Source organism: Lycorma delicatula, chromosome 6 (assembly GCF_047948215.1).
Source record: "Lycorma delicatula isolate Av1 chromosome 6, ASM4794821v1, whole genome shotgun sequence".
Taxonomy (NCBI): domain Eukaryota; kingdom Metazoa; phylum Arthropoda; class Insecta; order Hemiptera; family Fulgoridae; genus Lycorma; species Lycorma delicatula.
The window spans coordinates 118,867,370-118,894,876 of NC_134460.1; the positions used below are offsets into that span (position 1 = coordinate 118,867,370).

At 30.6% G+C, this 27,507-nt stretch overlaps 1 protein-coding gene across 1 annotated transcript; it reads right to left on the minus strand.

Annotated features, from left to right (window-relative positions):
* Positions 1 to 505: 505 nt before the first annotated feature.
* LOC142326925 (putative sodium-dependent multivitamin transporter) lies at positions 506 to 27,507 on the minus strand. Its single transcript, XM_075369655.1, has 7 exons — positions 27,385 to 27,507; positions 24,429 to 24,608; positions 20,336 to 20,560; positions 18,525 to 18,640; positions 13,895 to 14,137; positions 6,804 to 6,978; positions 506 to 547 (listed from the first exon to the last, which is right to left on the minus strand). The coding sequence occupies exons 1-7, from the start codon at positions 27,505 to 27,507 to the stop codon at positions 506 to 508; spliced, it is 1,104 nt and encodes a 367-aa protein (XP_075225770.1).

Sequence of the window (27,507 nt, forward strand, 5' to 3'; positions counted from 1 at the left end):
GATTCTTCTACAGACTACATCTTAAAAGGTTCTAATCACCTTATCCATACCTCCATCCCACATTGAAGTAAAAAAAGCACTTTATTATTACCATTCATAATCTAATGAAATGCCACCTAATTAACAATACCAGTATGTTGAATGAATTATAAATGAGAATTGACAATTTGCGTTTATAGAAGAAAGTAAGTTATAAAGTTATGAATTTTAAAAGAATTGAATTTTGTCCATAGAAAAATTTTAATTGTGAAACACAGTTTGTTTCCTTAGTATTCTTTAGAACCTTCTACTGCAATAATAATTTTCAGTAGGTAGTATTTATGTACAAATATGTTTTAAACTTTTATAAAATGCAGTATTTTTCTTATTAAGAAATTTTTCCTATTTAACATAAATTGCAGTTCTGGGTTCTTCAGGATTTGGTAATAATTCCTGTAACATAAGTCATTATTTTTAGGTACTTTTCACTTAAAAATATTGATTAGTATATAAGTGTACTCTTAATTTATAATGAACTAAGATTATCTGACTTACATTTAACAATATTCTAAAAACATAATATAATATAATTATCAAATAATTAGTGTAATGATATTCTTTGTTGGAATAATTACTAAAGCAAAATAATACTGTATACACAGTAATTGTACTCTATTATGCTGATGTTGATCAATAAAAATAAATTATGTAGAAAAATTACATAAAATTAAACGTACAGGAATCTTTATTATTAAGCATAAGATTTTATATTTTTAGGCTAGTCACTCATTTATACAGTTAATATGAGATATTACTGAAATTATTTGATTTACAGGAGAATTATGAACAATGGAAATACTGCATTAATTCTCAATTACAACATAAATACACAAAAACAGTGGCTAAAAGTCAATTTCCCTAGCATGTAGTTTTAAAGTCCTTAAGATTATCAAACAGGTGTGAAAATTACAGATTTGTAGTAAGTATTAATCAGCTAATATAATCATTAGTCGATTGTTGTTCAGTTCATTCTCTTACCTATATTGAGAATTATGGTGTTTGAGTACATAAACAAGTACGATTTTTACACTTCAGCATTAGTGGAAAAATAATAAAGGTATCACTACTGTCCATGAAGAATTCCATGGAATGTTTCCTAATTTCTCTTACTGACCTGTCAACATTTGTATAAGCTGATAAACTGAGTAAATTATTTTAAAATTCTGGAGGTACTGGAAGTCCTCCAAAATCAGACTCAAAAACTAGGTGCACTTTAAAAAAACACATAGCTTATTATAAAAATACTAATAAAGAGCTCTCAAATGTCAACTAAAACAGTTCCATTAGGCTGGAAATATCCAGAGGAATTTTATAAAAGATAAGAGAACTGAAGCATATGTGTGGTAAGCCATATTACTTCATGATGATAATATTGACAGAAGAGTAGAATTTAGTGAGGCTTTCATTATTCATTATGAAGCAGATCCTAATTTGTTAAAGCTCAGTGTTATAGTCACGTGAACAATGCTTTAAATTGAACGGCCTAGTAAACTATCATAATTTTGTTTTATATCTTAAAAAGCCATTATTCCTGAGCTATTAAATAATCCTGTATTTGAAAACAGTCATCAGTAATTCTGACGTTAAGATGGGGCACATCTTCACTATGCTCTTCAAGTTAGAAAGTAATGCAGTCAAACTTTTCTGATTGGATAAGATACAGAGAAATAATTGAATGGCAACCATGTTAATGTGATTTTTTCCTTTTAGGTTAATGTCAAAGACATGATATTTTCTTCAAATTTAAATTACCTGAACTGCATAAAGTTGTCTTAAACTCAACTCAGTTGATTTATAAGTCAGGATAAAACTTTATTGGAAAAAATGCTTAATTCAGTAGTAATAGCTTAAATGCTATTATGATGAATTCATAAAGTAAGAAGGCTAATACTTCAACATTTCCTCTATATGTATTAAAAATTTTAATAAGTCAAACCTCTAACTTTTTTATTGAGTGTTTTGTTATTAGTGTGGGCAGGATAAATAATTTTTAGTCCAGTCTGTAAAATACATTAAACTTAAAACAAACAATTCTTTTTGTCTTCACAGAAAGATTTACTTCTTTTAGTGAACCCTGATACAGTATATCAATCCCATATACTTTTATATACAGTTAAGGTACATCATTTTAACAATAATGTTCACTAGACTCCAAGGTTCATAAGTACAAAAATTATGATATTTTTGAAAGTGTAGTGCAATTATATATCAATACTCATCTACATAATGTATACTATTATAGTATAGCATCTAGAGGGTGTGGAAAGAAGAGGTGTTTCAATGGAAATGATCAAGGAGTGAGTGGTGATGGTGAGGCTTTGAGGATTGGTTAACACCCAGACCCAATGACCTAGAATGGGAATCAGAAGATATGTTTGTGCATCTACATACATATGATTGATAATTTATGGAGGATACTGAACAGTTGTAGAATTACGTCATCTAGTGACAGACATCAAGAGCATAGAACAGACCAGCAAATTATATATACTATTGAAAAAAATTGTTATCAATAAAATTGTAATGTAACATGTAAGTGACCAGTGTTTGCAGCTCAATAAAAAAAAATGCTTATTCTGTGGTAAATTGATTATTGGTTATTGTAGAGTTTATTTTACAGTAAACAAATGAACACATCTTGTAATTACTGGCAAGCAGCAATCATTTCATTTTAAAATTAAATTAATAAATAAATTCATCTTAGCTCACAATCACCATGCTGCTCTAGCTTTACTGTCATCTATCATGTGCATTATAAATTTGGTTTTAGAAGTGTTTAATAGTTTAAATTTCTGTATATGTATTCTGACCTGATTTCTGTTTATAATTAAATAACAGTGTGCTATATTTTTAACTGTAGTCTCCTAAAAAATATCCTCACTGTATGTATGCACTCATATCTTATTTAAGAAGAATGTGGTCCTCAATTCAAAGTTTGATAGTACACCCCAAATGATCTATTGCCTGTTGCTCATATAAGCAAAATGTTGGGAGAGATCATTAAATATTTTATTGCATATCTATTTACATCAAATGGTAAACAAAGATTCTACACTGAAAATTAATTTATATTGATTACTTTTTCTCTGCCCTATACTGTTTCAATCACAATTTTCATTAGCAGTTATTATTTCTGGTTTAATGAGAATTGTAGCCAAGTTATAATATACCACTTTAACTATCTTGAGGGAAAAATATTGGTGTATCAAATCACCCTTTCAATTAATAATCATCATCAAAATGGCAGCCAATTAAAGAAGCAATTACCATTATATCTTCAGATTTCAGTAAATTATATCACAAAAAACAATTAAATATTTTACTTTAGTATTTTCAGAATAAAAAGTAGAAGAAATGGTTGGAAAAATTTTTTAGTAGATTTTATTTTATTTTATTAAAATTTAGTAGATTTTTTAGTAGGACTATAAATTAATGCTATAAAAAATTCTAAAATATTTATAAATTTATATATTAGATAATGGTAAACTGAGTTAGGAATACTCTTCTGCTTATTCACTTTAAACTTCTAATAGGTTTATTTTGCTTTCAATTTAATTTGTGCATCGTTGTCTCTTCTTTATCATAATACAATAATACAATATAAAAGAATTAATTTTCATACCTAAAAGAAAAGCTGTTTACTGTTCATTACAATTTATTGTAATTTGAGACACATCATTGAAAAATAGTGTTTACATTTTAGTTAGAATTATCAGAGCAATAATTTCTTTACATCAGTTTATTTTCATTTAATCATTCAACTGATGTATAACTAATACATAGAGAATGAATTAGATGCATTTGCATATTAACCTCATTCTCACCGGTTATTGCATATTTTCCTTAAAATCTAGTGATGTTGCATATTTTCGCTATATTTACAATACTTTTGGTAGAGTACCTTGTTAATAAATGAAATCTTACATTGCAGCCGGCCAAACCTATTAGCTGCACGGCTCCTAGAGCGCACTTAGTAACCGCAGAATAGTACCTCTGATTGTTTATGTTTAAAAAGTAACTAATTGTTAATTATTGAATTTATCAATATGTTATTCTATTACTTACTAATTGGATACTGATTCTGAAAAAAAAACTAAAAATTACTATTTTTTTATTATTTAAAGTTGCATATTTTAAGCAATTTTCATTCATATTTGCATGCATATTTCAAGCTTTTTATGTTGCATATAATCCAGTCTCTACTAATATAGTTTCATTAAAAATATATACAGTTACCTCCTGCCCCATAAGGGAGGACGGTAGGCCCATTTTTAACAGCATAAAACATTTGTTGCAAGGGTTAAAATTATTCTGCCATGTTGTAATTTTGAAAATTCACCAGTGTAAAATTCTATATGGAATCAGTATTTATTATATACATAAAGATAAAATAAGTTCCATTAGGCAACAATAGTCCTTCAGGAGATAGTCTTTCAAATAGCTCCATGTGTCCAAAAATTGTCTTTAAATACTATTCTATATAGTAAGTCCTAATAGACTAGTTGTATGACAATATAGTATATTCTGCAGTAAAATGGGGTTGTACTGTATTTATACAAGTACATTAAAAACCAACAATAAACTGTAGTAGAAATAAGACAGCTATTAACAATGCAGTATCTATTCTGTGGTGTAGTTTAATGAAAAGCACAAACTTACGGTTATTAACAGTATATAAAACTATGAATTTTTAATTACAAACAAATCTAGATTGAATTGCAAGGACTTTCCAGCAGATCTGGAAAGTTTTCACATTGAAAAAGCTGTGTAAGGTATTGTATGACTTGACTGGTGTAGCCAGGAAAGTCGTTGTTTACAAGCAATGCATTTTTGTGTGTTTTCAGTGTTAAGAAAGTGATATGAATTTTTAAATACAAAAAAATTGTTCTATTTTATTTTTGTTTCTTTTTTGGTTTTCCATGTATATAGAGTTCAGTTCTGTGGTTCTACCTCTCAGTACGGTTCTTTTGGCATGTCATGTATTTTGTTATATAATCAATGTACGATAAGATACTTTTGTAAAAAGTTTTTATCATGGTATACGGTTCAAACTTGTTAAAGTAGTTCGTTCACATACATAATAGTTATGGCTGAATTTAAGTCTGTTGTGAAAAATGAAAACCTCGAGGACAAGTGTGCAAAATTATAAACAATGTGTATGATTTCATGAAGAAGGAATCCTTAGCTGTATGAAAATTAAAAAATGAAAGCATTTAATTGCTATACAAAGATATGAAGGAAAAACTGCAGCTGCCTTTGGCATTTCCACGACTTAGGTTCAAAGCCTAAGAAAAGAAAAAATAGAACTTCTTCAATCCGAGGAGCCAGAATGTTTGTTCTAGCTTCAGGGAGCATTCTAGCTGAGGAATTAAACAAATGATTTATTTTCTAACCATCTATCGCAATATTTACCATGTAATTAGTAAAACATAATACTTTTTCATCCGTTATTACATTTTATAATGTACAGTACCGAATTAGCTGTATTTTATTTCAAAATTGTTACATTCATTTATTAAAAATAAAACAATTATTTGGTAAGGGAGATTACTAAGAGTAAGGAACATGTTTTTACATTGGGTAGTAATCATCATCACTCCAAGCTCACCATTAGTTGGCGGCGACTGTATTTCACAACAATTAATAAATACCTCACTAAATTTCACCCCAAGATTTTTTATTCAGCCAAAATTTCTTAGCTGATAAACAAACTTCAATTGCTTTTAGTCTCTTTTGCAAATTTGTTCTACTTATTTCTTGTCCAATGGAAGCATTTTGGATGATGTTTTGAGACCTCTTTATTAATGTCTCTATAACAAGTTTTTTAAATGAAATTAGTTCTAGGCCTAACAATGGACCACCTCCAACACATCCAGTAATTTTAAATGATTTTATATTTGACTTAACAAATGTTGACAGATCAATAATGGAGAATTAATGAATTTTGCATGTAATTCTTCACGGACAGTATCCTTATTTTTTCCATGAATAATGAGGTGTAAACTATTGTTATCTTATGTACTTGAACACCATTACTCTCAATACAGATAAAAAGGTAAGAACTGAATAAAAATTGAATCCACACTGAAAAACCAACATTTTCGACTTATTACAAAATGTTATACAATTTAAGTCTGCATAGAGGGGAAAATAACTTTTAGCCCACCATAAAGGTTGAATACTAACTTACAATCATCTTATGTAAACAATTTAATAAATTTATTCTTTCTTCCACTAAGGAGGTGGAAGAAACTGAATGCATCATTGTGTATATCACTAAATGTATCATTTTGTGTATATGCGTATAACTGTATATAGAGTATTATAACTGAATTTTACTAAACATCCCTAGGCGGGGCTGATACTGGATATGGATTCTCATAACTTTGTTTTACTTTCTCAACACTATTAGTTTGGCTGAATGATGGATGACTATAAAATAAACATTATATATGTACTTGGATCTCTTATCTTTCTTTGCATAAATTTAATATACCTTGCTGCTGATACTGTTGTAAGCTATTCATAAAAATATAGTTTTATTTTTATGTTAAAAATATGAATAATGTATGTTTAAAAAAGTAACAAATAAACAGTACATTCCTGACGTAGTTTTTTTTTTTATTTTTACATAATAAAGATTCTATAAAATTTGATCTCTGTACACAAGACAAGTGGTGGAGTGGAGGATATAAAAATTGCCCCAATTCTCTTTTAAACTAGATTGTAAATATGATTTGACATTAACATTTAAACATCTTTACCTCATAGTAATCATTGATTATAACAGCTGCAACTGAGTTAAGGCGTGCAGAAAGTGAACTGAGACTTGCTGCAAATATACCAGAAACAAACAAACCAGATAATCCAGGGAATTCACTCATTTCCTCTAGTACATAAAATGATAGTAGCTGATCGTTTTTCTTTATATATCCTGATCTATTCAAACAAAATAAAAATTTATTCAAATTATTCTCAGAAATTCAAACTGTTACAATACTCCAACAACTTTTCCTTATATTTATCAGTTAAATGAGCATTTTTACAAAAAGTAAGTTCTATTTGAGCAAAGTCTTGTGACCTGACTTCCATCTTCAGGTCATTATACAGACTGGACTTTTCGACCACCTGCAGATATGAAAAACTGAAAACAATTTTGAAAATGGACTCACACCATCTTTAGAGCTGGCAATGTGGCAGCTAGGGTCAAAGTGATTACAAGTATAATGAAGAGGACCCTTCTGCTATCCACATGTCTTCCAATGGCAAGCATGTAGCTAAGGTGCTCATGTATGTCGATGCATGGGAGCTCTGAAAGCTTTGGTGTATTGGGGGCATGGAGTCGGTGCAGTGGTTGTGCATCCAGTCTCTGCCAGGACATATGCTGGTTCCACAGGAGTACTTGGCCGGACTTCCAGGGTTGATAGCCTAGAGTGGGGGTTTACCATAGCTGCTAGCCTTGCTACAGAAAGGATTAAATCATCATGCAAGTTGAACAAGCTACCATGGCAGAGAGTCATGGCTGTCATGGCCCTCATATAGAACCAGCTGTGCTGCCAGAAGGAAAACAGAAGTAGAGTTTCAAGAAAGGAATAATAATTTATAGTGATTTAAAAAGGTATGCAGAGAGCTGCTATGAAGAATTTTGTACAAAGACCTAAATACCTGATCATTACTAAGGAAATGGAAACTTTATGAAGGTAAGTCCTTTCATTACCATTCTTGAAGTAAAAAATTGTGCTGGAGGCCCAATGAAAAAATAAGAAAAACTTTGAACGATATATACAATGAAACAACCAATGACATGCAGTTGACAAAGATTCTTGGGGTGAAGAAAATTGTTTACTGTACGAGTTGATTCTCATAGCATCCTCAATACTTCAAAGGATGCTGTGATCTGCTAAGATCTTCTCAATTGCTCTGAATAGGAGATTGTAGAGGAGTTATCACTGTAGGGAGTAACAGAGTGCCAAATGCTGAACATGACAAGGAATGGTGAAGTTCTACATTCTGCCTCTTATGCTCACACCTTTAACAGACCAACCCTGCCAGAGAAACTGCAAGCAGGTATACATTGTCTGGATGAATGAGCATTGTGCCACAACCGATGCAATGCTTTAGATGTCAATGATTTGGCCACACCGCAGCTCAATGTCAAAGAATGCAAATATGTGTGTGTGGTGAAGAAACTCATGGAGAGCCATGCAGGAATCCTCCCACTTGCAATAACTGCAAAGGACAGAGCATTTATGTTGATTGAGGAACTGTCCTGTTTACAAATATGAGGTAGCTATTCAAAAAGTGAAAACTTTATAGCTACTATGAAATTAAAAGATTGTAAACAACTGCAAACCGAGAGCAACAACAACTTGTGCTCAGGCAGCGGCTACTGTTCCTGCTCATACAGTTGATCCAGACCAGCTCCTTAGTAAGCTTGCTTCAATGTTAGCCATAATGACAACGAGAAAGTGATTGACTAAAACATGAAATCACTCTCTTAAATAGAAATTACAAGACCGACCAAGGCACAGCCACCAGACAATGCATTGAATAAGAATAAGAAAGAATCTGAACAGAGGAAGAAGGATAACACATCTGAGGTTCAAGTTCGATTGATTATCTGTCAGATGAGCCTCTCAAGAGGACGATTACTTCATAGACCCCTAAGAAGGCTCAGAAACCCATGTACATCTGAGGCGGTCTCACCAAAACCACAGAGGCCACCTAAAACCGCACAGGGCGGACTTGTTTCTCACCTGATTAAGGTGGCAGCTGGTGCAATTCTTGCCATGAATGTTCCCCCAGTTCCCACCTTTCAATCTGCACCTAAACAGAGCTGAACCATGCCTGTCAATATCTGTTTTTCCTTAGTCTATGACTTGAAGACCAGGAGCTACACAGGTGACGACATACTTACCGAACACAAAGCTATCTGACGAACAAAAAAAAGGAGGAAAAAAGGATAATCAAAGGGCAAACAATGAGATTAGCTGTTTTATCTGCAAAAATACAGGGCCAAAGCAAAAAGTTAATGGCAGATTCCAAAAAAATTCTGGCAACAATACGCCATCCACTAACAGAAACACTACTGCATCAACATTTGAAAGAAAGTGAAGGCTATTTGTAGGCATACAAACTCAAACTTTACTCCCATAATTTGCCTTCAATATGAATTAGATAATACAAACAAAATTGCTGAATTATTAGCTAATCAATTCAAAGAAGCTAATAAAATTAATTATGATGATTTAAAAAAAAAAATCAAAAACAGAACTCAAGGGTCAGCAAAATTTTGGAACAAAATTTTTGCTGTTAAATAGCTTGCCATTTAACAGTAGCTTGTTCGTGGTTACCATCAACAAACTGATATTAGCCATTCAGCAGAAATCAGCATAAGCGTTTACAGCAACAATCTGACAATTGTATAAGCCAGTAACAATACAGTTATGATGAAGTATAAATTGCAAAAAGTGATAACCGCCCTTAATGAAGTTGCAAGGAATAATAGTTTAAATTTTCACCATAGAAGATGTGCTGTGTACACTTCTGTAGGAAGAGAACTCCTCAACGTAGTCCTATTTTCACCATCAATGATCATCCAATCCAATACAAGGATAATGTACGATTTTTAAGTCTACTATTAGGTAAATCCCTTACATGGGGACACAGGACTACAGGACTTGAAAGTTAGGTGCAAGAAACCCCTAAATGTTGTTAAATATTTACCAAACATCATTTGAGGCTCAGATAAAAAAATATTACTGCAGTTATATAAAGGGTTTGTTCAATAAAAGCTCAATTATGGGTGTATGTACATTCATCTGCTAAAAAGTCCCATCTACAAAAGTTAGACATAATACAGAGTAGAATCAGATATGTCTATGCAATCATATCAGATATGTCACAAGTGCTTTCCATACAAGCCCAGTGACTAGTTAAATGTCAGAAGCTGGTATAATGCCTCTACATTATAGAAGACAGATCTTACTATTAAGATATGCAACAAATATATGGGCCTTTCCTACCCATATAAACAATAAAACCTTTAACAATCCTTTCGCTGCATTATATGAATGTCATGCTACCTACTTCGGACCAGTCAGAATACAATGTCATGAATTAACAAGGAAATATGCAGTTGCTTTACCAAATACATTAGTAATTTCTACAGGGTAAATACCGCTACAGCTTTTACCAGCAGTAAGCACAAGACTGGATCTTTCTTATGGAAAAATAAAGAGAAATCAGCAGTAATTATCCAAAAAGAATTTTCGTCAACCATCAATAGTTATGAAGATATACAAAAATCTATACTGATGGTTCTAAAACTGAACATGGTGATGGATGCTCTATTTATATAAATGGAAAAGCCCATTCATGGAAATTGCCATATATGGCAAGTGTTTATACAGCAAAAGCTCACTGATAAACAGTAACTCTTTACTACACAGAAAATTTCTGCAAAGAGTGTGCTCATATGTTCTGATTTATCAAGTGCACTAACTGCTATTCAGAACAAGAACATTAAAGATGTCCTTATTGTAAACATCCTGTCCATTCTGTATATTTTAAACTGATGAGCCTAGCGATGTGTATTTGTATGGACTTCAGGGCATGCTGGTTCTCAGAAAATGAAAGTGCACATGAAGCTGCCAGAATGGCAACAATTTGTGAAAAATATGGATACAATTCCTACTTGTGTGGCAGTTGTTTAAAATTGTCTAACCAACATTATCCAAAAAACATGGAGTAATTAATGTAGAAAACTAAATACAAAATTAAATGCATTTGAAACTTCTCCATATAAAGGGAAAAAGGACGTGAAACTGACTAACCAAGAACAAGTAGCAGTGATCAGACTCAGAATCTGTTACACATGAATAACAACAAATTCATATTTGTTAAATGGCAAAGAAAGGCCTATGTGCAGTATATTGATAGACAGCTTACAGTCAAGCATCTACTTGAAAAGCATACTACATATGAGGACCTCAGACTGAGGCAAGAACTAAGAAATAATATTGCTGCTGATTTAGAAAATGGTAAAGAAGAAAAGATAGTTGCTTGTTATCTTGCTAAAGAAGAAAAGATAGATACATGCCAGCAGAATATTAACAAGTTTGTAAAGTCAGTATGATTCATGTTTGCTTAAGAATTCTCAATGTGAAGTAGCTTTTATATGAATTTTATTTAGTCTTCATAGTACTGTCAAGACTTTCTGAATTTTATTTATTTTTTAGGTATTTTAATATTTTTTGATTTTATTTATTGTGTTTTTATATAAGTGTCAGGGCATATTAGTGTGTGTTTAAATGTTTTGTGTTTTTGTGTTTTTCAATAAAATGTAAGGGCTTACACCCTTACATCTGATGAACTTGCTAGTGAATTAAAATCTATTTTAAAGAATATGATGAGGGCTAATGACCTTAGAATTCGATGTGCACATAAGAGAAAAAAAAAAGAAAAAAACACCATAAGTTTTAAGGTAATAATATCAATTGATCAAGAAGGCCAATCAGATCCACATTACTTTTTTTGGTTATTTTGACCTATTTTGGAATTATATATTTTAAATACTGCGTGATTAAGCCAGTAATATTTGAAAACTTTGTGACGTATTTGAAATAAAAATTTGTCAAAGACAAGTCTGAAAAAAATTATGCAATCTTTTGCTGACTGGTAGTAGACATTCAATGTGAATGGCCCAGTTTATATGGAAATTAATATGAATATGTTATAATTCTACAGTTTGGATATCATTATTAATATCATAATACTAATTACACAAGACCATTGCAAAAATTTCCATCTGCTTGGCTACTAGTAAAAGATAGTTTTACATGAACACAAATTAACTGTGACTTACTAAGATTTTAAATTCAGACTAGTCAAAGAAAAATAATTGAAAAGCTATTATAAAAAAGTTAGAAATTTTTTTTTCTGAATTGTCTTTAACATACAAAACACATTTTGTAATTTATATTATTTATAAAAACTAAAAATAAGAAGGATTAGTATGATTTTTGGAGACCTCAGAATCAAAAACATTATTGCTAATAAATGAAATAAAATTCTTGATTTTAAATATACTGGCATTTGTAAATAATATTCAAATAAGAGAATTTTACTAAATCTTAACTTGAACTTCATCAATAATAAATATAACTTATCAGGGTCCAAAGCTTTAGGCCATTCAATGCAGACAAGTACTCCAAAATTTAATAAATTCATTCACAATATCCTTAATCAAAACATATACATAACAGATTTCTTAAGAACAATTTTATACTTTAGTTTTGTTAAATTATAGATGTATAGGTTTGTTATTTTGTTAATTACTAAAATAGTTTTGTAAATAAGTTCACAAATTTTAAAATGTGATTATTGGTCTTTTTTTAATAGCCAAATAGAACTTACTTTTTGAAAAAAAAACTAATTTACTACTTTTAATAGTCATATTTACACATTCAACATTCAGAATCACAAAATTTCTGAACTTTGATTTCATTTCTAATAAAAGTTACAATAAAATAGTAATAATTATTTTTCTGCTATTCTTGTAAGATTCACACACCTGATACATTAATTCACAATACATATAACCCTCTTCCACAAATATTAAATGCAACTTAATTTCCTCACTGTCTGCAACCATGTCATCAAGAGATGAATTTGATGAAAAATTCAACAAAATAAATCATTTAACAAATTTTAATATTTAAATGAAGTACATAAAATACAGAACAAAACCAATAACACACTTAGCAAAAGAAGCCATCTAATTCGGTTACCACACTGAATAAACTGGGCTAGTTTTTGAGAGTATAAAATTAGTTTCATAGCTGAAGTGTCAATGTACCTGTCATTTCTTAAGTCCATGCCTATAATAATAGGGAAGGAGCTTTGTGCCTGTACTTGGTTACTATAATATTAATATCACAAAAAAATCTGTAAAAAACTGCTATAACTTACACAAAAAATTACTTGAAAATGTGGGCATGGTACTTCTGAATAAGTGTCACAAGACACATGATTTTTCTTGTAATTCTAGTCAACCAATATACGATGCATATGGATAGTTAGCCATTCTACAGTGCTTGCTAAGAAATAGAAAGTTCTGAAAATTATATAAACTTGTTAAATGCTTGATTTCTGCTACCATCAAATATAGTTTGATCGTAGGCAAATAATTTCACTACACTGATTAGACTGATACTTGTTCTATGCAACTTAGCATGGAAAGTATTGGAATTCAGTAAAGTAGGACTACCTTCAATCATTACCTTTATAACTAATACATTTCCACTCGCATATCTATATTAAATGTTATTCTTGTGAACAGCACAATAATATATTCATTAGTAATTTTACACTAATTGCAAATTTAATTATTCTCAAACATTTTTGATATGCCAATTTGATTTCAAAAAGATGTTTTGTACATGCTTACTTAATTAATTACTACTCCATTACAGAGTTCTCCATAAAGTAATAGCAGTTTGTATACAATGTTTACTTATTCATTAGATCCAGCCATAAGAATAAATATCTATTTTAACTGGCAGCATTGTATTCTAAGTGGTGCTTACTGGCTTTTATTCAAACACAATTTTGATCGTTTATAAAAGTAATTGATATATATACAAACAGTTCACACAATATGACAAGGTATGTTAAATGTTATTCAGCTTCCAGTTTGTATTTCAAAGGAAGCTTAGGAAGGAAATGCAACTTACTAGTTTCATTGCTAGTCAACTAAAATCAGGAGACCTTGAAAGCAAGAAACAATACATAAATCTATATCACTTTCTAGATATATCTCTTAGTTTATTCTTTAAAACAAATTGTACATTACCTTATTGGATCACAATCTTTATACTTATTAAAAATTGTCAGTCCACAAAATAACGATAATGTCGTTAAAATAAATGTTAACGGGAAGACATAGTATAATACCAGTTGTGCTGCACTTAAATCTCTGACTACTTTATAACGTTGAACTATTGAATCGTTTGTTACAAGTGCTGCAAGAAATGTAATGCCTCCACCGATCAATAAACACCAGAAAGAATCACGAGCGGTCGGATCCAAAGTTAAACTATAAAATAAAAAATAAATAAATGTAATGACTAGCAATATTAATCTAATGAAAACTAACACCAAGTTGAGATTTAATTTCAATAAGAATTTTAAATATTTTATTGCACTCAACTCCTTATACATAAGATAGCTAGAATATGGATACAATCATTAGATCATAAAGAAGTTCAGACATTAAACAACTTGTATATTAAAAACCTCATTAACATAATAAATAAAGTGCACATAAGTCTACATTTGAATAACACACAGTCCTACATTGCACTAAAATATCTGCACAAGAGAACATAACATTACATCATTTAACAGAAATGTTATTTAAAAATCAAGCAATTATAGATCAAATCTGATTTACCCAAAAAAATAAATCTTACACTCAAACAAGCTTGCCCGTGGATTCATGTGCTTCTATCCTCCTGGTTGAAATATAATTACAGAATTAAAAAAAAATATATATATATAATGAAGAACATAGAAATAAAATATAACACTGAAAACATTTTTTGATATCATACCACAAAACAAATGAAAAAAGTTAAAGATTATAGAAAACCTTTTAGCACACTTACAAAAATGTAGAAAAAACTGAACACACATGATACAATAATTCACAATACATATAACCCTCTTCCACAAATATTAAATGCAACTTAATTTCCTCACTGTCTACAAATGTGTCAGGAGATGAATTTGATGAAAAATTCAACAAAATAAATCATTTAACAAATTTTAATATTTAAATAAAGTACATAAAATACAGAACAAAATGAATAACACACTTAGCAATGTCTAATATCATGTTACAATGTATCAACCAACATTTACATAAAATTGTCAATGCTTTAGAGAAAAAGGTACTATGTTGCTTTTAAAACCGTAATAAAGTACATAAGATAAGAGATATGATACATTAACAAAACAAACAAATTTGGGTATTTATTGACAAATTCTACGATATGATCAATTTGATTTGTCTTTTAACAAAATAAAACCATGCTGTTTTGATTTGATGCATTTCAATAAAATGTTAAACTTGTCATTATTACTAAATATTTATTATGTCAAGGTATAGTCCTACCTAAAGTATATATCTCTAAGTGCTCCCTCAAAAAATAAGAATAAGTTTTCAAACAACTTAATAAAAAAAAAGCTTTTTTAATGGTTCCATTGTCATTTTTAATAAATTACTAACCCACTTAACCCACTTAAAAGAATTTCCCATCAATTTATTTTGTATAAAATTAGAAGATTTTTTGCAGAAATAATATTACTTTTTTTAATGAGATTTTAAACAATATTAATAAAATGTTAAAAACCCCTAAAACCTCTGCATCTTCAAACAATTTTTTTATAAACATTTTGAGACTGCTACGATTGAGGTTTTACCATGGCTTCCCATGATTCATCCAGGCAAATGTGTGGGCAGTTTCTTTTTTTATCCTTGAAGTGTTACTTCAAGGGTACTACTTATCCATTCTTAACGTGTGTTTTGTAATATAATATTAAGTACTGATCAGAATTAAATATTTGTTTATTTATCCCATGGTGCAAACTAGTTGCAGTATATATTGGGCAGACCAGATGCATATTTGATCACAAAGGTCACATACAAGTAGTACAAGCAATCAAATCAACCTCTTACAGACAGGAAACACGTACACAGATTTAAACTACTACATCCATATTTTACACATAGCACCTAAAATCCCTGAACTTTACATTCTTTAAAAAATATTAAACCATTTATAAACCAACTAAATTTCACAAAAACAGCTATTTAAATGACCAGATCAACAAGTATGTTCATGTAACATTCAACATAAATTAAATAGTTTTCCTAATCATTTTTAATAAAAGGCAACATCAAAAATATTGCCACAAAATTTTGTAATAGATAATTTTTATCAATTTAGGAGGTAGGTAATTTTCATTTTCACTAATTTTCAAATATTTAAAATAAAATGAATTATTACTGTTAGAATAGCTTGGTGCTTAAAGTTACAGAAATAAAACATTTTTAAGCTGCCTAGATGCAAAAGTAGGATTTTCATTGTTTTTTGAGTTAAACTGAACAATTTTTTCTTTCTGTTTTCATACACAACAAAAAATATCTTAAGAGGCAAAACTCTGCATTTCTTATAGCTTTAAATTGCTCTGTGAACTTCTACAGATTACAGCAGTTTGAAAACCATGATTTAATGTAAAATAGGATATTACAGTATTGTTTGTCAGCACGGGTCACCACACTGAAGATGCTCCATGCAGTCTATCATTCATTCATCCGTCTTGCCACAGGCACGTTTCGCTCAAGCCTCATGGTGGGTCTGGTGGTGGACAGTAGTGAGCCACCTCTTTGGAATGGGCGGAGACGAATTATATGCTCTTCCTTGGCACGGGTTAGGGCGCGCGGCCAACTCGTCCAACCTTTGGTGCAGTGTTCTCTGACCAACATGTTGGTGGGAATGGCTGAGATCTGCTGCTCCACTGGGCATCGGAGCTCGGTGCCTATACTCGGCTCTGGGAATGCACAGTTGTCTCCAGTTTTTACTCTTGCTCCATGTTGTTGTCCACTTTGGCGGCCTTCTCTTGTTGATTACTGCTTTGATCTGTCAGTATAATAAGAAGAACACACATCCAGTTTTTCTGCGAAACAAATTTTATGATATTATAAATAGCTTGATTCTAGATGCTACAGATTTTACCTATGGGTCTAAAAACGATGATTCCGTTGGGTATGATTAGGTGGTTGACAACAGACAATACATGTTTAGCCTTCCCAGCATTTCCATTGCAGAGCTTTTTGCTATTAATAAGGCCTTAAGTATAATTAGCCCAACATTTCAATATGTACTTGTTTGCCCAAATTCCATGAGTGCCTTACAGGTGATTAGTGAAGTTTACTCCAGACACCCTGTTGTATGTGAGATTCAGTCTGCTATTTCACAAATGACCAGATGTAATACAACAGTGAGCTTCTGCTGGATCCCCAGCCATATAGAAATTTCAGGAGATGAGCGCTGTGATAGTGCAGCAAAAGAGGCTTTTTTACAGCCTACTTTTACCAACTGCATTGCTTCAAATGATCTTGTTTGTTTCCTGAAGAGGGTAGTTCAAGGTGACTGGCAAAGTGAATGGAATGCTACCATGAACAATAAACTTTGTCCAGTTAAGAACACTGTTTCACCATGAAGCTCCTCATGTAGAAATAACCATCGAGAGGAGGTTATTACCTGCTGTTAACGAATTGGGCACACTAAGCTCACTCATGGATATCTGTTGACACAAATAGATGCACCCCTTTGTGCTCACTGGGACTGTCAACTAACAGTGCACTACATCCTTGTAGATTGTATCTGTTATGCAGCATTACAACACAGGTTTAGGGCTAACAAACAAACAATTTTAGGGGATAATAAAACAAAGTTATCTTCTTTTTTATGATTTTTAGGGCCATCTGATTATATCCAAAATTTAAATTACTGTGTTTAAGCTATTTATGCCATTTGCCACAAAGCAGATTGTAATTTTATTATAATAATTTTTCATTTTAAGATATATTTTAATTGTTTTTAAAGATTTTTTTGTTTTTAATTAATTTTTAATTGTGAAATTTTAACATTTAGTTTTTTGAAACAAAACATCATATCTGGGTAATGATAATGTACAAGTTTATCGCCCTTCCCCAAAAGAAAAAAAGAATTAAAATAAATGAATCCAAATAATAACAAAATGAATTCAATTTTATTATTCTCATTGTTTTTAATGAATATATTAATGATTAAAAATACAAAAGTTTTTCTTTTCTCAAAGAAAAATACAACTTTGAGAATTTATTTCTTCAGTTTTCTCAATTTTGGCAGAGGTGAAAATGTCATTTTTTGCATCTAGATATTCATTCGCTTTCTATTTTATTATAAGCCACAAAAAATATCTTAAGCATTAGATCTCTCCAATAAAATTTGTATTATTATTTATAACTATGACCTTCTTTATAGTGAATAAATCAAAAAAATGTTTAATATAGAAATTAAAAATTCTTCCTAGAATGCAAAATTGTACTGCCATTGAATGCCCTTGTGACGTTACTGTTAGTCCAGATGGAAGTATATATACCATGAACTATAGAAAAATACATAAATTATGTACACAGCATCAAACATACATTTAGTTACATAACATAACTAAATTTAAATAACAGTAATATATTAATTACTTAATACAATGACTCAAAGAAATTTATGATATTTTAGTACCTGCTTTTCCAAACATCAAATAATAATGCTACTGTAGTAATAAATTTAATTTTTAACAATAATAATCTAGTTTAGCATAATGAATCTAAAAGTATGAAGAAAATATTAAAAACCAAACAGATAAAAGCATACTTAAAGATGTGTGTCCGACCTCTTTCTTCTGCAGTTTTCCATATTGTTTTGACTCCACCACTTTCAAGAACAGCAGTAAAAATTATGCTTAATGGTCCCAAAAACATTAAGATAAGCTGTAATAATACCAATACCAAGTTTTTAACACACATTTTGATCATTATAAAATAAATCCAAGAAAATAAAAAAATCAACATTTAAACAAGTAGTTTTCCATGTGTTCTGATTAATTACAAACTTTTGCATCGCAGAAATTTTGTAACTCAAGCATGAACACATGAAATTTAATTAGAATAAAACATTAATTGTTCTAATGGTTAAAAGATGACATTAGTAAACGCAAAATAATAGATACAGCTCATAAATAAGGAAAGATGAAAGCCATATAAATATGAAAACTGATAAAACCACTACAAGTATATTGAAAATTAACACAATTAAAAACAGATCTCTTTAACACCCGCTTTTTCCAAAATTTATGAAAAATAGTTCAAACATTACTTTAGGTGTATTTTCCTGTAATTTTCAGTTTGGCTTCCATAACAATAACATAAAATGGCATTACAAATGTTTATAACTGAAATTATGGTGGTTTAAATAAACCTACAATAATTAAGCTAACTACATCACTGAATCCTTGCCAAGACCTTAAACTAATCAACCCGATGATTGGTAAATTATTCTTTTTCCCCATTATTCAATTTGTAGATATAGGTCTAACTCTGCAACATCCTCCATTTTGTTGAGGATGGGAGATCTTGATGAAAGAACCAAACCACTCAGCACTGTCTGACAGAGGGTATCCTATATACTCATGGAACTTCAGGAATCTCTTGTTTGATGGTTGACAATTGGCTTAATGATGGGGGATCTATTGGTTAAGATGAGCCTCCTAAAGAAATAAATTTAGAAATAAGAAAAACCTTCATATCAATGAATAATCAATCACCTACTGCTGAATAAAATTGAAAATTCTGGCATTAGAGGTTTACTTCAAAATGGTTTCACTGATCCTTCCTGACAAATCAGTGATGGTACAGGTATGAATTACTTAAGGGTTTATCAACGTTATTTATTACAATTCTGGTGCTGGTGTATAAATCAGTATATTCACCTCCAGTAGAATGACATACAAACCATCCTCAGTCTTTCACTTATATTTAGAGAATATGATTTCCTACTTACAATTACATTGTAAGTGGTAACCTTGTATGAAGTTTTTTCTCAATTAATGTTCCTCAATCTATAAAATGGTCTATATAAAACAATCTATAAAAAATGGTCTTTATGAAAATTGTCCCTATTCTTTCTTTTATGTTTTTATAAGATAACAGAAATCTCAGTAAACATCGCTCAAGTGAATTACACAAAAAAAAAAAGTTAATATGGAGGGTGACTAATAATAATATAATAGAACCTGCAATGCTAGGGTATTTTTATTTTTATAATTTTTGTAAAACATTTTGGATAGTTTCATTACCATATCTTCATACATATATAAATCAATATAAATTTAAGTCTACCTTGTAAATATAATTGTAATTATGGGATTTAATATTAAAGCACACAAAAAGTAATACTATAATGTCATATTTCATCAGTTCTAAAATGCCTACATCTGATACAATTCACTGTCATATACTGACATCACAAAAATATCAAAAATTTAAGTGGCTATTCACAGCTGATTTTCACATTAAAAAATTATTGACAAAAAAACAGTAAAAAGTTATCTGAATGTTCTTGGGCAGTGAAGATTTTCATAAATATTTTTGACATTAATAAACACATTAAAAACATTAAAATGTTACCTGAAATACATCGGTAAATATGACAGCTTTTACTCCTCCAATTGTTGAATAAAATGTGCAGATAATTCCGATAACAATGATAGAATATGTGTGTGATATATCAGTTAATGATTCCAAAGTTATAGCGGGACCATAAATCATAATAGCCATATACATAACAGCTACTACACAAGAAATTAGTGATATTACTAGCTTAGTAGTTTGACCAAATCTCAGCTGTAAATACTGAAACATATTTATTTAAATCATTTTTGTTTAATTACATATTATAGTAGTAATGTGTATAAATATGTATATATTTTAAAATCTTATTGCATTTAATAACTAATTGGCTTCAGAATAAACACTGTTTCAGAGAGTAGTTCTATATAGGGTTTTAATCTAAGGATCAACTAAAAAGAAAATACTTTCTAAAAGAGTTTAAAATTGTTTCTCAAAAACAATTTACACAGAATTGAGATTCAACTTAAAAATTTGGTAAAAATATTCATGTCAATATTAATGAAAAACAAATTCAGACTTAATACATATGATGAAAAATAAAAGTAATTTAATTTATAAAATTTAAAAAGTAAAGAAAAAATATTCAAAAAACAATATATTATTACTCTTCTGTGATGTAACCATAATTTTTAATGTGTGTTTACTGTGATAGTCACTAGTAAATCACAGCAGTAAAATGGAAACACCAACCAAAAATGTTTAACTGTTTGACGTACAAAAAAATGATTTACTGAATGTACGAGGGATATCTCTAAAATAAAGGCCGCTGGGAAATTTCTTACCTTAAGGTTGGCGAACCTGTGTTGTTCATGGGCAAGCTAGTAATGTATACGCTGCATTATTATCTGTAATTTTTCGCGTTGTAGTATCTTTGATTACGTGCGAATTATTACGTTATAAAATGAATAGGAAAGTTGATCTTGCCGCCAATTGGAAAATACTTGGTCATACTTTTTTTAAACCATCAAAACGTTAATCCGGCTGAAATTCATAGGAAGTTGGTTGCTGTGTAAGATGATAATGTAATGAATGAAAGAAACGTCCGAAAATGATGTGAAAGGTTTAGAAATAACAAAATTCATGTGCGTGATGAAGAACTGGGGAGGCCCTCGATAATCATCTAGGACTTATTGAAACGCGTCGATAATGAAATCAGAAAAAATCGTCGTTCAACGATTTCCGATCTGGCCCTTCTTTTTCCTGATGTTTCAAGAGCTGTTACCGGTCGCATTGTTCATGACCATTTAGGCTTCAGAAAGGTTTGTGCACGTTGGGTGCCGCAAGTCTTAACGGAACAAGAAAAATCCGAATGGGATCTGCATTGGAATTTTTGATGCGCTACACAGAAAAAGGTGATGAGTTTCTTAATTCAATTGTTACCGGCAATGAAACATGGGTTTCGTATGACACGCCAGAGAGAAAACGGCAGTCAAGTGAATAGCGTCATCCACAATCATCAACCAGGACAACAAAGGTCAAGCCACAGCCATTTGGACGCAAACTGATGGCCACAGTCAATTTAGCATACTGCTGATTGATTTCATGCCACGTGGAACGACTATAAATGCAGGAAGCCTACTTCGAAACTCTACGTAAGTTACGGCGCGCAATTCAAAATCGGCGCCATGGGCGGCTGACCGATGGCGTCGTCCTACACGATAATGCTCGTCAAATGTTGCGGGTACGACACGTGACTTACTAAGAACATTTGGATCGGATATTTACGATCACCCACCATATATTCCGGACTTAGCTTCTTCATCTCATCCTATGACATTATTCAAGGGAAGTTCTACGGCCTACCTTACCCATGTTAACTGATGATTTTAAAGACCCATTATCTTGGAAACTACTTCAGCTAAAATGTTGGAATTGCTACCAGTTAAAAATCAATATTGGCTAAAGGTGTGGTAAAAATGATATCTTGATTGATAATTCATACAAATATTATATAATTTTCTTTTAATTTATCCATTTTTTAACCAAAATTTTGATAAAAAGACATTTCAAAATAATTGTTCTACTAAGGCACTATTGATAATATTTGTACCAAATGCTCATATTAATTAATTAAAAAGACTGTCCAAATTTGAGGTCTGGAGCTGAAGCGGCTCTAAGATTTTGGGTTAATTTTATATTGAAAAAGTTAATTTTTGGAAAATGGCATTAAAAGAAAATTTGTTACTCACATAACAACTGATCCTTAAAATAATACCAGACTGTAAATATCATCATCTTTTAAATTCAATCTCTTCTTTCTTCCTTTCAATCTTGTATCTTTGGTGCACAATTTTGCTGCCATTTCTGCTCACACTTGACATTATCAGCTTGCCGTAGTGCTGCAATCATGTTCACGTCAACATCTACCACACCAAGTTCTTGCAGCACCTTTAGTTTACCTGCACTGCCATCACTGAAGGTAATTACAGCATCATAAACACCCAGCTGAAGAGTCTTGAGCCCTACGAAGTAATTCTTTGAAATGCGATTCTAAATGACATGGTTAAAACTCTTATTCAGATTCTGCGTTCTGCCAAGTAAGCAGTTTCTTAGAAGTTCAGGCTCATTCAGTGCCTTGAAAATAGGTTTTATAACTTCCGTGACTGCAACTGGAAGTGAATTTGTTTGGGGTGGAGGAGGTATGTTACCTCCTTCAGCTTTCTTATATTTATACTGTGTGTCTGGTGGTGGGAGGCAAAACAAATGTTGCAGTTTTTGGCAAAACTATTTTGCAGTTTATTGTCAGTTGAAATTTTGTGTAAATAGATGGCCCAAACAGCCTCCTTCATCTTGTTCAAATCATTGCAATTCTCTCTAATTGCTTTGCTATAGCAGAAAATTGATGAACAACAGAATTGTAGTTCATCAATTTTCTTTTCCGTCAATTGTCCTTTTCCTCCGATAGTTTTACCAGCAGATAAGTCTTCCCACATGTTTTTTTTTAGTTGTCGTAGTCTGCTTCCCATTCTTTTCATCACATGGCTTATACATTCTATCTTCACTACTCCTTTATTTTCATAGGAATTACTTTCATGGGTAGTATCAAATGCTTTTGAGTCCCTATCTCCCAAAAACCTTACACAACAATGTCTCACGTCTCGAGTGACCTCTGAAAAATTTTGCCAGCACCCTTGACTTCCATACTGCCACTACTTTTATTTGCATCATAGTTTTTCACACAATATTTTGCATGATAGTCTTTCTTTTCCTTTGTTTTCGTTTTCATGCATCAACTGCAGAAATTTGATAAGGCTTCTATAATTAAGGACTTACCTGGCTTATCTACACCTAGGGATGTGATAGCTGCAACAGCATTTTTGACATAAACCCATGCTTCTGCCACATACCATCAAACACAACAGTAATATCACAGGATCCAAGTTTTCATCTCCAGCAATGACATTTTCTTCCAGCTTCATCAGCAGCTCATTTCATACAATCTGGTACAACTTTTCAACAGATTTCCTATGCATCTATGTGTAATGTGAAGTTGCAGATGAAGGCTTGGGCAGATATAAAAAATACCACACAACATTTTTGTAGCCTTCAGTAGTAACTGAATTCAGCTTCATCAGCAGTACGTTTCATAGACTCTGTCATGATTTTTCAACAGATTTCCTATACATCTTTGTGTAATGTGAAGTTGCAGAAGGCTTGTGAAGTTGTGAAGGCTTAGGCAGATTCAAAATACCATGAAACATTTTTGTAGCCTGAAGCCCTTTTCCAATAGAACACATTCCATAAAGTCTAGTATTAATTTCAAATATTCTCTGATGCTGGGGCAGTTCCTTTTCATTTCTGTGGTGTAGCACATACTCTTCCTGATGTGATCTACTTAAGGTACTAACCAAAATAAAATATTTATTTATATCTGTATGTATACAGTTTACAAATATATAACATTCGGTAATAATAAAAATACACTATGTTACATATCTTATAAAATATGTTATATATACAAATACATAACATTCAGTATTTTTAAAATAAAAAATACACTATATTATATCTTTTAAAATTAATAAAAAAAAATTTATTAAATATTTACCTGAAATGGAGATATAGATTTAAATTTAAAGTAAATGGGTATAAAGAGATGAGCAGCTAATGGTGTAGCAATAAGTTTTCCTAATAATGTAACCGAAAAACTCAGTCCGTATGTGTAGGTTTCTGATGGTAAACCTAATAAATAAGCAGCAGAAAATAAACTAGCTGTTAAGGAAAATGCAACTGACAATACATTCTGTTTTTGATCACCAAATAAATATTCCTGAAATTAAAAATTATAATATCAATTTAAATGATAATTTTATCAAATGACAGTTTGTTTCAGTATGTCATAACAATTAAAAGAAATGTAAAAATTCAACCATTTTATTATTATTGATAATTTTATTAGATTTGTTAGTAAGGTTGATCTTATTTTTCTTTATTTATAACATATTATAATTATCTATTTCAATAAATATAAGATGTAATATAAATAAAAATTAAAAATATGATTTCAAAAAATTAAAATAATAATAACAATAAAAGCATCAGCCCAACAAAATATATGTGTATATATTAATATTAATATGTATGCATGTACGTGTATATATTTTGATATTATTCTACTACTCTTATTCTTATTTAGATAGTTAAAAAAAATTACACTGATAAAGATCATTTTTGTTTCCTAACATGCGACACATGATTTTAATTTGTTTTTTGTACTGAAAATGAATAAGAACTCAGAATCTTTTTATCACCCACCATTTTTGAAAAATTTTTAAATTTTAACTAAAGGATTTTTTTTCATTTTTCAACATATAGTTAGCATTTTAAGCTTCTATATTGTATTTTGTTAGCTCATTTTTTATTATTTAACTTTATTAACATAATTTGTAAACTGTAAATAAACAATATTAGACAAAGAATTAAATCATATCATAGTCACATATTATGACATCATATGAAAGGTACACAGAAGGCTTTGCCATTTTGTGTACCTATGGTTTGGCATGAACGAAAGGATCACGTAACTGATTGTTTAACAAGTGTGTCTGGAATTTCTAAAATATCCTTCATTGCAATCTGCAATCAGGCCTGTACCTCACAGTGAAATTATCCCAGTTCCTGAGCCACCTGTGAATGTACGTTTTGAAAGCAGCAATGAAGAATTGGGCAGTATTGAAGAAGAAAGCAATGATTTTGATTTTAAATTATCTTTCAATAAGCCACTTCTTATATCACAAGGTGAATTAAATGATTGGTTAAGGATTTAAATTTATCAAAAAATCAAGCTGAACTGTTAGGATCAAGACTCCATGGAAGGTTGGAATTTACGTCAAAAAAATACAAAAATTTTGGGCTTTCGAAGCCAACAAAAAGAACTTACTCAGTATTTTATTGATGAAAATAATTTTGTTTACTGCACAAATACTGATGAGCTTATGTTGCCCTTAGACAAGTTCATAAACCTGAGGTGTGGCATCTTTCCATAATTTGTCCAAATATAGTTTACAAGTGGTTCTACTACACAACAGTAACAAATATCCTTTGATACCAATCACTTGGTATTAATTTGAAAGAGACGTATGATGTGATGAAAGACATTCTTGAAATGAAAAAATAAATTATAAAAACATAGTTGGAATATGTGTGGTAATTTGAAAGTTATAGGTAGTTTGTTAGGCATGCAGTTAGACTATACTAAGTACATGGTTTTCTTTGCAAATGGGACAGCTGAGCTAGGGATAAATATTATGTTACCAAAGAGTGAAAGAAATGAGACAACTTAACTCCAAATGGGAAAAATATTATTCATGAGCCCTTAGTTGAACCCAAAAAGTATTTTTACCCCTCTCCATGTCAAAAGCAATGAAGAAGGACAGCCCTGGATTTTTGTACATCAGGCAGAAATTTCCTAATGTAAGTAAGGAAAAATTAAAGAAGGAATGAATATTTGTTGGTTCTCAAATAAGAGAATTGGTCAAAAATGACGTATTTAACTAAATGTTAAATAATGTAGAAAGTGCAGCTTTGGCTTCATTTAAAGACGTTTGCAAAACTTTTCTCAGCAAACAAAAATCCGACAATTACCATGATACTGTTAATCAACTTCTTACTTCATACAGAGCTATGGGATGTAATATGTCTTTGTAAACACATTTCCTCCACTCACACCTGGATATTTTCCCAGACAACCTTGGAGACATAGGTGATGAGAACATGGTGAATGTTTCCACAAAGACATTTCGGTGATCGAAAGCCCCCCTATAAAAGGAAATGGAATACTAACATGTTAGCCAATTACTATTAGACATTAATTCAGGATGTACCTGAGGCTATTTATAAAAGAAAAGCATCAACGAAATCATTCTAACACAGGTATGGCCATGCAAAATTATAAATTTTACAATTTTAACTATATTTTTCCTTAATTTTTTTTGAAGCGTAATTTATTTGAATTAAGGGTGACAGAAAAATTGTATTTATAGATCTGTAATGTACAAGAAATGGTATCACACTTAGAGAAACATTAAACTTTTCTTTTTTTTTTTGGTTTATCTGTTATCATACAATTTAAATAAATTCAAAATTAAATAAACCAATTTCAATGGTACACCATAAGTTTATAAAACTTATTCAAATTAAGGATTGGTAGTACTTTCAATTATCAAGATCTTTCAAATCCAGTTATTAAAAAAAAAAAAAGACTATGTTAAGCCAAAAAGGTTATAGCAATATTGTTCTTATCAATACAACTATTCAATTTTTTTTTTTTTTTTTATCTTATGATGACTATACTTTCTGATTTATTAATAGTGCTTTCACAACTTCACAATTGCTTTTTAAGAGAAATTTTTAAAGTTACTGGAACCTGTTAATGAATCAACTATATCTCAAAGTAATCAGAAAGATATTGACCCCATCATAAGTCAGATTTTAGACTAAAAGAAAGCTTACATATGACACCTTTGAATTTCTGTTTTCTACTTGCTTTTTCTCTTAAATGTAATGAGGTATGTATTATATAGTGTATAATACAATGTATGTAGTACCTGAACAGTTTTCTGTTTTCCACCAGTAAATCTGCAGTAAATACCAATTAATACTGATATTATTAATGTGCTAATTAGAACTAAAATATCAGTTATACCAAGAATCTTCTTAAAACCAGTCAT

Bases quoted from the DNA above. Each gene is read 5' to 3' on its own strand.
- LOC142326925 (XM_075369655.1), bottom strand. From the start codon at position 27,507: ATGACTGGTTTTAAGAAGATTCTTGGTATAACTGATATTTTAGTTCTA. The intron at 24,609-27,384 runs GTACTACATACA...TTTTAATTTCAG, and splicing joins GAAAACAGAAAACTGTTCAG to GAATATTTATTTGGTGATCA. The intron at 20,561-24,428 runs ATACCCATTTAC...AATATGTTTCAG, and splicing joins CATTAGCTGCTCATCTCTTT to TATTTACAGCTGAGATTTGG.